This window comes from Schistocerca nitens, chromosome 3 (assembly GCF_023898315.1).
Source record: "Schistocerca nitens isolate TAMUIC-IGC-003100 chromosome 3, iqSchNite1.1, whole genome shotgun sequence".
Classification (NCBI taxonomy): Eukaryota; Metazoa; Arthropoda; class Insecta; order Orthoptera; family Acrididae; genus Schistocerca; species Schistocerca nitens.
Genome location: NC_064616.1, coordinates 972,055,147 through 972,068,728, shown reverse-complemented (window position 1 = coordinate 972,068,728; position 13,582 = coordinate 972,055,147). Strand labels below are relative to the sequence as shown.

General features: G+C 44.4%; 1 protein-coding gene across 1 annotated transcript in view; it reads right to left on the bottom strand.

Annotated features, from left to right (window-relative positions):
• Positions 1-13,582, bottom strand: part of LOC126249508 (latrophilin Cirl) — a 777,653-nt gene that overhangs the window by 601,944 nt on the left and 162,127 nt on the right. The window contains exon 3 of the mRNA XM_049951159.1: positions 9,318-9,404. Coding sequence (XP_049807116.1) covers positions 9,318-9,329 — 12 coding nt within the window. The 5' untranslated portion in view covers positions 9,330-9,404. The remainder of the gene's footprint in view (positions 1-9,317; positions 9,405-13,582) is intronic.

Genomic DNA, 13,582 nt, shown 5'->3' with positions numbered 1-13,582 from the left:
AGCACGTTCATCCAGCAGTGGATGTGAAAAGGTTAATAGTCAACCTAGGAAAACGACGGATTGGTCACCATCTAAGACTCAGGAACACGCACACAGGCAGTTACGTAAATCTCCTGCAACTTCCATCGTAGGGTAAATAACAGAAGGGGCGTCGGGACTGTAATCAAATAAAAAGGGGCAACTCAATTCGGGGATGAGGATTTGGAAAATGACAGAAAGAGAGGAACGTAACAAAAATGTTTCGGTTGATTGATAGAACACAGGTGCCTGTAGGTGAGACGCGTTCATATCTACCAGTTTTGAAGTTCGTCTTGCGAAACCTTTCAGCTCGCAAGATGTGAATTTGTTTCTTCGTTATGCGCTTTTCGTTGAACCTAATTACGTGACTGCAAAAGTAATACGATTTAATTCTCTACATGTAACCTATCGGTACCCATCCCGACACGAATCCAACATGTAGAAGAGTGACGCAACAAATTACATCTCGCGAAATGCCGGAAACGACAAAAATCACAGAAATTCGAACTCATACGAGGTATGATTACAGTGACTTCCCTCCCACACCTCTGGCGAGAGGAACAGAAAAGAAGTGGAAACGACAATAGTGTGAGAAGTCCCCTGCGGACTGCTGACGTAGCTACCTTCGACACACAACTGGTGCGCTGCGGTATTGTCAGGATAGCTCCTCGGCGAAGACTGCGAGTTATTTCTGTCCTTTTCAGGAATGTCGGGGCGGTGGTGACCAACCTCTTAGACCCCCACACCTAACACGGCACCGTTACCGAAATCCATTAGTGGCTAACACGTCAGCGGCAAACGCGCCAATGAGGCGAAGCTCGTTTCTGTAGTCCTGTAAAGAGCGACACAATAGCTACGGAGGGGAGTGTGTTCTGTCTGAAACGGGAATCTCGCGAAAAATTGCGGCCAGTGCGGAGAAATAGGAACCTCAGCGGGTTATGAGGGAACACGATACTCCCAGCGGAGCTTGACGAGCGGGTGACAAGAATTTATTGAGGAGCTGGGGCCTGTTACAAAAGAAGACACTCCTGGGTCTGGCCTTAGCCTATCCCAAGTCCGTGACAAAACATAATACCTGTCTTACATTACCTTGAAATAGAACAGTTTCAGCAAGTGGTGCTTCGACCATTTTTGTCACAATTCCCTCACACAAATAACATTAAAACAAAAAAGAATAGGAATGATACACGTGACAAGTTTCATGTCCAGCAAGGACACGCATGACGTACCTAAAGTACTTTGAACGGACAGGGCCACAAATGGCACCCGATGTGCATTCATAAGCAAGCCAGCACAAGCTCGGAAATACTATAAATTGCCCGTGGAGGTGTCTATTACGAGGGCACATATAGTATTAATTTTTGAAGCACTTTAGCATACAGCAAAATGTATTGAGTGCAAATTATCATCTTAAACGATTCCCATCCTGCATTCAGGATGCTGATAAATCGTTAACACAACGACACAAAAAACTCTGTCATTTGTGAAATGACTCGCGTCATTTTAGGATGGCCGCGTGGGATTAGCCGAGCGGTCAGAGGCGCTGCAGTCATGGACTGTGCGGCTGGTCCCGGCGGAGGTTCGAGTCCTCCCTCGGGCGTGTGTGTGTGTGTGTGTGTGTGTGTGTGTGTGTGTGTGTTGTCCTTAGGATAATTTAGCTTAAGTATTGTGTAAGCTTAGGGACTGGTGACCTTAGTAGTTAAGTCCCATAAGATTTCACACACATTTGAACATTTTTTTTTTAACATTTTAGGATGTCCCGGAAAGAAAGGCACGACAAATCTAACACTAAAATGATTGAGTCCTACGGGATACTGCGTTACCTCTGTGCTCGGAACAATAGACATCAGAGTTTATAAGCTTCTGTACCCTGTTCTCAAGGAGTTTTGAGTGACGATGTTCATAGGTACTGGAAAATTTAAATGTGCAGGTAAGCCAGGATTTTTTTCCTTTCTTTTTTGTAAACCTCGGTAGACACATTTTGGACCAGAAATAGGTCGGAGAGGACTTGTAATAGTTCAAATGCCACCACGTTCAAATGTCACCCCCCCCCCCCTCTCTCTCTCTCTCTCTCTCTCTCTCTCTCTCTCTCTCTCTCTCTCTCTCTCAAGTCACGGTAAGTTGTACAGTGTACCAGCACTGTCCTCCCCTCCTCCGTCCGTCTTCATGTTCCATTCGCATAGTTATGCGCAAAGAAAGAATTTTTGTGACTGTGTATGAGGCCGAATTTCTCTTATTTTTATGATCGTGGTCACTGGAAGACGTAGTGGAACGTTTCTTAACTTCTGGAACGCCGGCCCTCGGAATTTTGCAACTAGAATGCTAACCAAGTTTGATGAACAACACAAAAGAACATGACAAACTAGGGTTATGTAAACACCTCTTTCGCGAGCGAATAACGCTTCCAAATATTTTAACATGCAACGTAACTATAAGAAGGCGTCCTGAAAAGTAATGCCCCGAATTTATGTGAAAGCTCGTAAGGCTTTTGAGGTAAAATAAACGTTATTAACATTCCACAGCTTTACTTTTGTCTACTTATCTTATTCTCAACATATTCACCCAGGCGACGGACACAATTCCCCCGCCAGCCACGGTGACCGAGCGGTTCTAGGCGCTCAGTCCGGAACCGAGCGACTGCTACGGCCGCAGGTTCGAATCCTGCCTCGGGCATGGATGTGTGTGATGTGCTTAGGTTAGTTAGGTTTAAGTAGTTCTAAGTTCTAGGGGACTGATGACCACAGATGTTAAGTCCCATAGTGCTCAGAGCCATTTGAACCATTTGAACATTTCCCCCAACGACAGACCAGCTTATTGATTCCATCACTGTAGAATTTTTGACTTTGACGTAGCCAGAACCTCACCTCTGGAAGCACCGCTTCATCAGTATCAAAGAGAAGTCCTCGAAGGTGTTCTTTAAATTTTGGAAACAGATGAAATCGAGGATGATCGGTGACAGTGACCCAAGGTGTCGTATTGTTGCAGATGTAACAGCGCTCGTGTGTGGTATGGCATTGTCATGTCGAAGGGGAAGGTGCTGCGTGGGTGGGCTAACTCTTTATAGCACGCTGTTTCTCAAGCATCGGCGTAGTTATGTTGCACACCGCCATGTAACATGCAACAATTCGGAGCCCTCTAGCGACACACAGCAGCTAATATGTGGACAAGACGAATAAACGAACAGAATGCTAATAATGGTTCATTTAAGAAGCTGCAAGAGTTTCCACACAAAAAATTCGGAGGCATTGCTTTTCAGCACGAGCCAGTAAGTGTTCGGACGTCTTTCCTGAAAGTATTTGTGAGGAATGCAGACTTGTACGGAAGAGAAACTGGGGGGGGGGGGGGGGGGTTTAAACATTAAAGACGAAGACAACAGAAGTTTTTTAAGCGTGCTACAGAATAATGCCGAAGTTTCGACAGGTAGAGCTACCTACTAACGGAATAGTACTGAATCAAACTGGAGAGAAGAGAAATTCATGGAACTACTTGACTGAAAGACGTAATAAGTTGACAGGACACATCCTGAGACACCCAGGAATAGTTAATTTGGTAATGGCCAGGCCTGGACCAGTAACCAGGTACAAATAGCTGTAGGTTGCAGTAATTACACAGAGATGGACAGGATACGCAGTCGTGGAGGGATGGATCAAACCTGTCTTCGGACTGAAGTCAACACCAAGATTATCACAATAAATATGGGCCGGGCATCTGCCTTTCCTACGAATAAAATTCCACCTTAAATCGCTCTTCCGGTGACCAATCGTGCAATGGAACGATAACTGAATCGGCTACGACTGTAGTATTTTAGAACTGTGTCACTATTTAGTGGCAACGAAGTAGTGGGGCAATCAACTTCGTCACTAACGTAACTACTGCTGATGTTTCCAAGGTGTCTATGCAATTCCTAAAGACTATCTCGACAGCAGAAAAGTACTTGCCGATCAGTTTACCACTGTGCTGCAAGACATCTTCGAAGCGCGTACGGGAGCAATCTTTAGGGGCTACAATGGTATTTTTAAACTGTAATCGACTACACGCCTTTCAAAATGGTTCAAATGGCTCTGAGCACTATGGGACTCAGCTGCTGTGGTCATAAGTCCCCTAGAACTTAGAACTACTTAAACCTAACTAACCTAAGGACAGCACACAACACCCAGCCATCACGAGGCAGAGAAAATCCCTGACCCCGCCGGGAATCGAACCCGGGCGTGGGAAACACGCCTTTCACTTAACGATTAATATGTTCCTGGAAACTACATTTGAGAGTATCGTTTTACATTCTGTTCATTTTCTCAGCCAAGTACTTACAGACGGTACCATTTGAACACCTTGTTAAAAGTAAGATATAGTTAATTAAAAAAGTTAAGTTTATACTTCTCAGCATAATCTGCTTGACATTCACGCTTGTTTGTCTTTACATGGCTGTCTAGGATTGCGTGCAATTATAGAAAAATGGAAGGAGGAGGGCGAAATTAAGCTTTCCGCTCGCATTGATTTTATGCTCGTGCATATCGAGTACTGGATAAGTGCGGCGATCCGTAAATGAAAAGGAAGTTGTTTAAAGTAATTCGAAACTCATTCGCGAGAAAACTGCAGAACTTGCTCGTCTCGAGTCATTTGGAAAGAATTCAAGAGAAACTCTGGAAGATTTGCTAGAACTGTGCTGGTCACTGTCCAAGAAATTTCTCACTCAAGAGAGAAAAATAATGTAACAGCTCACTTCTCTTGTTTTTAAAAACGTATAGAACGCAGTTCATCTGCTAAGACTAATTCCGAGAGGACATCACATTTTCAGGTGAGTACTGGATTTTATTGGAAATAACAGTACAATGACATCTTTGTAAAGAAATTTTTATGTATGATATATTTTTATGTATGGCATATAGTTGAACAGCTAAAAAAGCTTAAGTTGGTTAGTGTATGCATTTCAGTCACATTCAGCACCAGCTGTGTACACAATCTTTAATTTTCTGTACAATTATTGTCTTGCCGATGAAAATCGTCATCAGAACACTGAGTTAACTGCCAGATTGATCACTGGTTAAAAACTCGACATTTGAATGAAAAAATACAAAAAACGTTAAGGGAGAGGGAGAGAACTAATATATACGTACCTCCTTCCACTGAAATGACTTGGTGGTGTAGGGTGGTTGTTCTCACAGCTTGATGTGATCATACGAGCCAAGCGGGCAACAACAGCATTGGCGAGCTGTGAGAATAAGCAGAACTATGTCTCTGGCCCCAACAATCGGTTTGTTTAGAGTCAGTCGACAGGGTCGGTACCGTATTAAATGGTTGTACGGGTCCGTCACAAGACTGACTTTAAAACTATTCGTCTACGAATGAAAAAGTTCCCTGAAATAAGAGTTGATCGCGCGAAATGGACCAAAGTTTAATGGATGAAATTACAATGAAATCCAGACCTAGCTGATTACAGGCGTTTATAAATGCCAACGGGGACAGTTGAAAACGTGTGCTCTGACAGGGACTCGAACGCTCAGACGCTCTATCCGAGTAAGCCATTGAGGACACAGAGGATAATGCGACTGCGGGAACTTACCTCTGGCACGCTACCCGTGAGACCCACATTTCCAACTTACTGTCCATTCACTACATTGGTAGTGCCCCTGCCCACTCAACTCCTTACTCGGGGCAGTCGATCTACTTTCCCGTAAGAGTTTGAGCAATGCGAGTGCATTCACACTGAAGATCATTGGTCGGTAAGCCTTACCTATATGAAGATGGTGTCTGTTTCGGAAAGTTTAATGAAGCTGCTGATCACATCGTTCAGTTAAACGCTGCGACACGTAGTATTCTGTGGAGTATGATTACAGAGCAGAAGGCTATCAGTGACGTTTATTACCAATGGGAACCGTCGTGTAAGATGGTTCAAATGGCTCTGAGCACTATGGGACTTAACATCTGAGGTCATCAGTACCCTAGACTTAGAAACTACTTAAACCTAACTAGCTTAAGGACATCACACACATCCATGCCCGAGGCAGGATTCGAACCTGCGAGCGTAGCAGCAGGGCCGTTCCGGACTGAAGCGCCTAGAACCGCTCTGCCACAGCGGCCGGCTGTAAGATAGTTAAATTCAATATTCCCATCCCTGCAGCATCCTGCTTTAGGACAAGACACAAAGAAGAGATATACGAGAAAGGGAACAACGAGTGTGTAACGGCAGGTAGGCTGGAATAGGGAACTGAAATTGGCTTCCATTTATCGAAAAATAAGCGGACGTTTTTTAGGATCCAAAACCTGTACCATTTTCTCAAGAACTAATCATCAACAACTTTGTGTCGGAATGATGATAAAAACTGAGAGGAATGCAAGGGATACCAAGGAGAGAAGGAGAGGGGGGTGGGGGGTGGTTCAAAAATGGCTCTGAGCACTATGCGACTTAACTTCTGAGGTCATCAGTCGCCTAGAACTTAGAACTAATTAAACCTAACCTAAGGACATCCCACAAATCCATGCCCGAGGCAGGATTCGAACCTGCGACCGTAGCGGTCGCTCGGTTCCAGACTGTAGCGCCTAGAACCGCACGGCCACTCCGGCCGGCCGGTGGGGGTGGCATTGTGGCTAAATATTTACCCGGTACTCCATTTCATATCGAAAACTTACTGCCAATTAGGCCCTCAGAAAGGACAAGGGAAGGGGGGTAGCTCAAATACGGGTTTTCTTCGTTTTCTGTGGACCCCTTCACATGCTGAGACAGCAGCCAGGCACCTTTATATGGAGCCAGCACTACGCGGAACAACCGGCAACAACAACCACATCTGTTAGTAAATTCACGGCTGGAATCCGATCAACACCACTGGTTACCAGCAAACTGGCTTAATAATCAAGCTGTATGATCCGATATCCGTAGACAATCCAGTCTGCCCTATAGTCTTTTTGACAATGTTGTTCAAGTATGTTCGCCCAACGGAACGACTGCAGTGAGGGAAGCTGGCAGCAGTGAAGTGCGCCGCATGGCCCATCGGCCGCCAGGGACGCAACAATCTCGGCAGGTGCGCCTGCTTCCTGTGACGTCGCCATAAAGTAAGGGTCGTTAAGCGTGCTGACGTGAAGGGGACAGCCCTCTTCCGGTCACTTCCGTCCGGCGCGCCGGCTCACCACACGTCGACCGATCATCCTGCTTGCACGAGGCAGCTTGGCACACGGCTACAGGGAGTTCGCTTTATACTTCCGGCGCCAACTACACCGAAATGTAGCGCCTGTATCTAAAAGAGGTATAGTGTATTGCAGCAACCTTCAAATAAATATTGATTTGATCCAAGTTTTAAATTTTTTCGAAAGCATTTTTTCACTACTTTACACAGAATGGTTACAGAAGAGCAAGAATTACAGGGGGACTTCGTCACCTATCGTGAATGAACCTGTCCCGGACGTTTAGATGTCTGATCGTGCCTTGAAGTTCCGGTCCCATTTGTTATCGTGTAGAGAGAAAATCTTCAGCCACGATAGCTCAATGAGCATTTTCGCTTGTAATCGAGGCAACAAGAGTAGAACAGCGTTCCAATAATATCTGTTGTGTTCCGCGTGTGTTATTCACAACTACACTATAACCATCATCGTACGGGAATTAACATTAAATTCGGTGATAAATGTTCAAAGTGCACGCGACGGACAGCTGCGACAGAATTACAGAGGCAGTGCCTCTTGGTATTGCTTCCTTGCCGGCCGCCTCATTTTCTGGGGAGCACTTACCGCCAAAGAAGGAAGCGACTATTGGCGCTTGTGCTCGCCTAGCTACCTCCTCAACAAAGCCGATCTTTCTGCACAAAAAAAAAGTTCAAATGTGTGTGCAATCTTATGGGACTTAACTGCTCAGGTCATCAATCCCTAAGCTTACACACTACTTAACCTAAATTATCCTAAGGACAAACACACACACACCCATGCCCGAGGGAGGACTCGAACCTCCGCCGCGACCAGCCGCACAGTCCATGACTGCAGCGCCTCAGACCGTTCTGCCAAAATATTGTATTGCTATTTAGCTCTTTTTTTTTCCCTCTTCGTCTTCAACGTTTGAATTAGTCTGCCTGGATATTTTTGTTAATATTGTTGTTGTTGGTTAGATTAACATTCCTTTTACTGCCTACTTTCCTTATTTTAAAAAAGATCGGATTTTATGTCTAGCTTTATGAGTCTGTGTTTTAGTGTTACGCTTTATACTGTCTAGGTCTTTTTTTCATAAGCAGACGTGTTTCGGGGGCCGTATTAAGTACTTTGTGTGCATGATTTTAGCTTCTTTGGGAGTGACTGGAAGCTGCATCTATGAGACTGTCAGTTATTCTAGGCTTACTATTGAAGTCAAGGATGCACCAGCTGCTTATAAAAATGGGTATGTGCTGGCAGACAATATATCCGGATTTCGACAAGACAAAGTGCCGTAGCGAGGGAACCTCATTTCAGTCAACTACTAAACCAACACTCTTATGTCTCTAACTAAACAAAATATGGCATACATTGCTTACAACCTAACAATGGCAGGCCATGACACGTTATATCGGGTGTGATTGTTCTTCCCTCCCACTTTTATTTTAAACTTTACTTTGTATCGCAATCAAGTTTGTCAGGTACAGCATATACGCAAATTCGAGCCTTATTACACTAGTATGTGGTTAAAGAATGATACAAATGAGCGCTATCCATTGATGAAACACACTAATTTTACCGCGCGGAGTGGCACCGCGGTTTGAGGCGCCATGTCACTGACCGCGCGGCCCCTCCCGCCGGTTCGAGTCCTCCCTCGGGCATGGGTGTGTGTGTTGTTCTTACTATAAGTTCGTTTAAGTAGTGTGTAAGTCTAGGGACCGATGATCTCGGCAGTTTGGTCCCTTGGGAATTCACACACATTTGAACATTTTGAACACATTAATTTTGATGAAACGTAAATCTGTAGAGGGAACAGAGATTGGGAAACACTTAGCCCGCCCAAAAATCTCTCTGTACGTCGAGCTAGCGATAAGGGGTATATATGCTTCAGGTAATGTAACGGGCCCTGTCAATCGCGTCTCGGCTGACTGATTCCCTTTACACATTTCTGCACGTTAGTCTAAGAGTAGACAATTTCTGTACACGCTGCCGAAGCTAATTTAATATTGACTGTTCTGTTAATGCCATCCATTTCCAGGTATTTCAGAAATTATACAATCTATTTGATGAATAGCTCGACTGATCGTTTTACCAGCCTCGCTTATTCGGATATCTGTAACGACAGGTACTTATATACGCCAGACGGCAGCGGCACCCCAAAATGCGTTGAGATAAAGGGAACGACGACTTACCGAGAGTCCCATAGGCCACAGTCCTCTTCAGACAAGTTTCCTTCGATTGATGTCCAAAGGTTCCATAATTCCTGTCACCATCGGAAGCTGAAATGTAAGTTCTTTCATCAGAGTCTTCAACATATTTTGACAACAGGCCTGGTTATACTGTAGGCAACAGCGTTATCTCTTTCACTAATTGCACGGATCACAGTATTGGCGAGGAGAAAGCTAGGTTGTATAATTAAGTTTGGATCGAAATACGCCATATATCCATTTCAAAGTTCGGCGTATGGTACACTGTACAGATGTCTTCAATGGTACATTTAAACATATCTACAATAGTGCCAAGGAAAGTTTATCATTTGTTTTCAATTAATTTTAGTAAAGCGAAAGTTGACCAGTGGTTAAAAAAAAAATTGGCTCTGAGCACTATGGGACTCAACTGCTGAGGTCATAAGTCCCCTAGAACTTAGAACTAGTTAAACCTAACTAACCTAAGGACATCATACACATCCATGCCCGAGGCAGGATTCGAACCCGCGACCGTAGCGGTCGCGCGGTTCCGGACTGTAGCGCCTAGAACCGCTTGGCCAAGTGGTTAACAGTTCAGAGCTACGGGATTTTAACTGAATTTCTTTGATTCATAATTTGTGACACGTCCTCAGACCTAGTAAGTAAATATTCTAGAAGCACGTAGAGTCAAAGACTACATATTGGGAGGTGTATCGGGAAGAGCCGCACGGCATTAAAAACCCACGGCATATATAAGATGTTCTACCAAATTGTCATTAACTGCATAGAAAAAAAAATAATTTTAATTTGCTAAAGGAACAAGCAGGGCCACACAAGTATATAGCACAATAGACCACTTTGAAAGACGTAAACGAAATTGTACAATACACAACAATGAGCATTACCACACTGCCTGAAATGCACAAATTCTGAGAAACGCAGTCGTGATTTAACCTATGTTAGTATACTGAAGAATATACACATCATTCCAAAACACTCCCTAAGGACAGTATGAAATACAACTTTGGCAGAGGGGTAGGACAAAAAGAAACCGTACTAACGAAATCATTCTCAGCAGCTTTAGGTAAGCCTACACATCCTGAAACGACAGGGATGAAAGTTAATAGAGTATATCGGCAGTACCTTCATTCAGTAAACTGTTTATAAATTTCACGAACCAACAAAAGAACTCAATAAAACGTCTGAATTACCACCTAATTCGTACAGCCGGTTGACGGGTTTTTGTAGTAATGCCACTTAAGAATGGCTGACTGGGTACTAAAATAAATAAAGAGAAGTGTTAAACTGGCCTGGAGAATCTTGGTAAACTACGACAGCGTTCTGGTGGGCACATGACTTTAAAAAACACACGGAAGCAACATAGCTTAAAATCGTAATGTATGGGGAGTCATTATCAGACAGAAATTGATGTTCATTGGGTGGTGATTGATGGTAATACCAGAGCGTGTTGACATTCTTGTACGGCTTCCAGAAAAAGGAAAGAAAACTGATCAGATGTACAGCAACGAAATTTCATTAAATAATAATTCCAAAGACGAGAAATTACTTAGTTACATAAATACATGTTTACGACTTTATGATATGTGGAAAGCTGGTAGTCGTTCTCCAAACGCTTGGCATTAACAGATCATAGTCAAATCTAGTGCTAAAGGAACGTGTCAGCCGTACCAAAGCTTAGCGATTTATCATAATGACGTACAAAGAGGTGGACACTCAAAGCTCTGCCCCCAGTAGCTTAGCGATGCCTCCGAACATCCCTAAACACGTAGTCGGAGTTGGCTCCGGATATACGTGTCCAGCATGCTCGCGTCGGTCGCCCACTTGCTGTACTGGTTTCCTGATTTAATTACCCAATTTTTACCTGGCACTCTGTTCCAATAAGAGTAGTGAAATAAATTTAATTTGAAGTCCATTACGGCCATTAATCACTGTCCTGCTATTCAAGTTGTGTCACGTCCTGGCAACAGGTAGAAGCTGAGTGGTTACTGGAACTCCCGTCCAGCGTCAGGACGAACACTTCGGCTGCGTGGCCGATACTGACCAGTCAGTCGCGTACTACACTCCCTTTACATGTTTACGCACCAACTTCACAATGCCCGCCTCCGTAGCCAACGCCGGTAGCTCGGCGTGTTCAATCAGAGGGATAATTGCCCTCTGTAATACAAAAAACTGAGTGAATAGATCAACGATGAACTTTAACAAATACGACGAACAATGGCGAACAAAATGAGATCAACAAAAGAAAAAACAAAACACCTGCAGTGGAAAAAAATATGTAAGCACAGCTTTTACTGTTGAGCTCGACTCTTAGGTAATCCTGGAGATGGATGAAATTTTCACTGCCAATATTAGACCGGCAAGGGGAGAAGTGGTAGTGAACAGTCCTGGATTCAATTGCAGTCGTTTTCGCATTGTCTCATTGACTCTGTTGATAATGGTGCGTCATCCGGATGGGAACGTTAAGCACGGCGGCCCCCTTGGATCTATTCGAGAGGACTAGCCATATACAACACAAAAATAACACTACACTCTTCCTGCGACAGCTTTTTCTTTCTTTTCCTTCCAATTGTCACTAATCTCGGTGAGCGAGGCGACAAGCTGAGTCAGTATTGTAAATATTGTTGAAGTACGCTGTCAGGCTATAAGACCACAGTGTTACGAATGCGGTACACGTGTTTTACTGCGAGTGCTTCCAATGTTTTTCTAAACTCTTATACCAGACCCAGACCGATAGAGGATTACTTAACCCACAACAAAACCGCAAATCCTGTGCTTGACGCGACGACTTTGCAGTCATTAATAAAGTAATACAGCACTAAAATTACTTATATTTTTTATTGGAGTGACGTTACTAGGGATGACCAGGATGTGTAACTTTATACATGCTGTCCGGCGTGTGGCAGAGGCTGCTCCGTTCCAGTATTATTTGTTCCCTTACCTGCTATCATCCCGAATGCGACCAACAAATAATGAGTGCGCAAGTTGTGATATTGTTTTCTTCTGCGAAACACGGGAAACCGCAGAATCGCTTAATGGTAAAAGAAGGAAGATTAGGCTCAACGTACGGTCGAAAACGAAATCATTGGAGACGGTACAGAAGCTCAGTTTGGGGAATGAAATCCGCCGCGCCCTTTCAAAAAAACCATTCCAGCTTTCGCCCGAAGCGATTTCGAAAATCTAAACATGGAAGGTTGAATCGCCGTGCGCCGCAACTCTAGTCCAGAGCCTTAAGCCGTCGGTACGCGTACCGTACTTTCGAAGCCGGCCGACGTGGCCGTGCGGTTAAAGGCGCTGCAGTCTGGAACCGCAAGACCGCTACGGTCGCAGGTTCGAATCCTGCCTCGGGCATGGATGTTTGTGATGTCCTTAGGTTAGTTAGGTTTAAGTAGTTCTAAGTTCTAGGGGACTAATGACCTCAGCAGTTGAGTCTGATAGTGCTCAGAGCCATTTGAACCATTCGTACTTTCTAACGTCAACGTTTGGGCGTGCCGAGTTCAACGTGCTGCTGAATGCTCCGAAACGATGGAAAAAATGGAAACGAGCGATTGGCGTGATTGGCCGGGAGGCCCCTTTCGGGGTAGGTTCGGCCGCCTTGGTGCAGGTCTTACTACATTCGACACACTGGGGGACCTGCGCGCTGGATGGAGATCAAATAATGATGAATACAGCACAACACCCAGTCCCTGAGCGGAGAAAATCCCCGACCCAGCCGGGAATCGAAACCAGGTTCGTAGGACGGCAATCCGTCACGCTGACCACTCAGCTATCGGGATGGACTCCGAAACGATGACACTTGGGCGCAGGGTACGTGTGCCTCCACATGGCATACGCGACCGCAACTCGCTCAAGCGGGAGTTGTCGGCTCTATCTGGCTCGCAAATCCCATTGTTTATGAAACGGCCTGGCGTAAAATTGCTGCGTTAGCTTTATAAAACGCACATTTCCTCCCTTTTCCATATGATAGTCATGCTGTTCTGCCTGTAGTATACATAAATAAAAACTTCAGTATCCATGAACTCGTTGTAAGGCAGATACGAAACTACCTTATACAGTCCGTAAGGCCATAAGCTTAAGAAATTTTCATTACAAATAGTGCGAGACAAGTTTACAATAGTTCTTCACATAAGATAAAAATTATTGCATCATTCTCACTTCTCAGTAAAACCCGAAGGTTATTCTTCCTTGATCACTGTTTATATTCAGTATCAGAATCTTTACAAAATGTAAAATACAAAACTTGAAACAAGAAA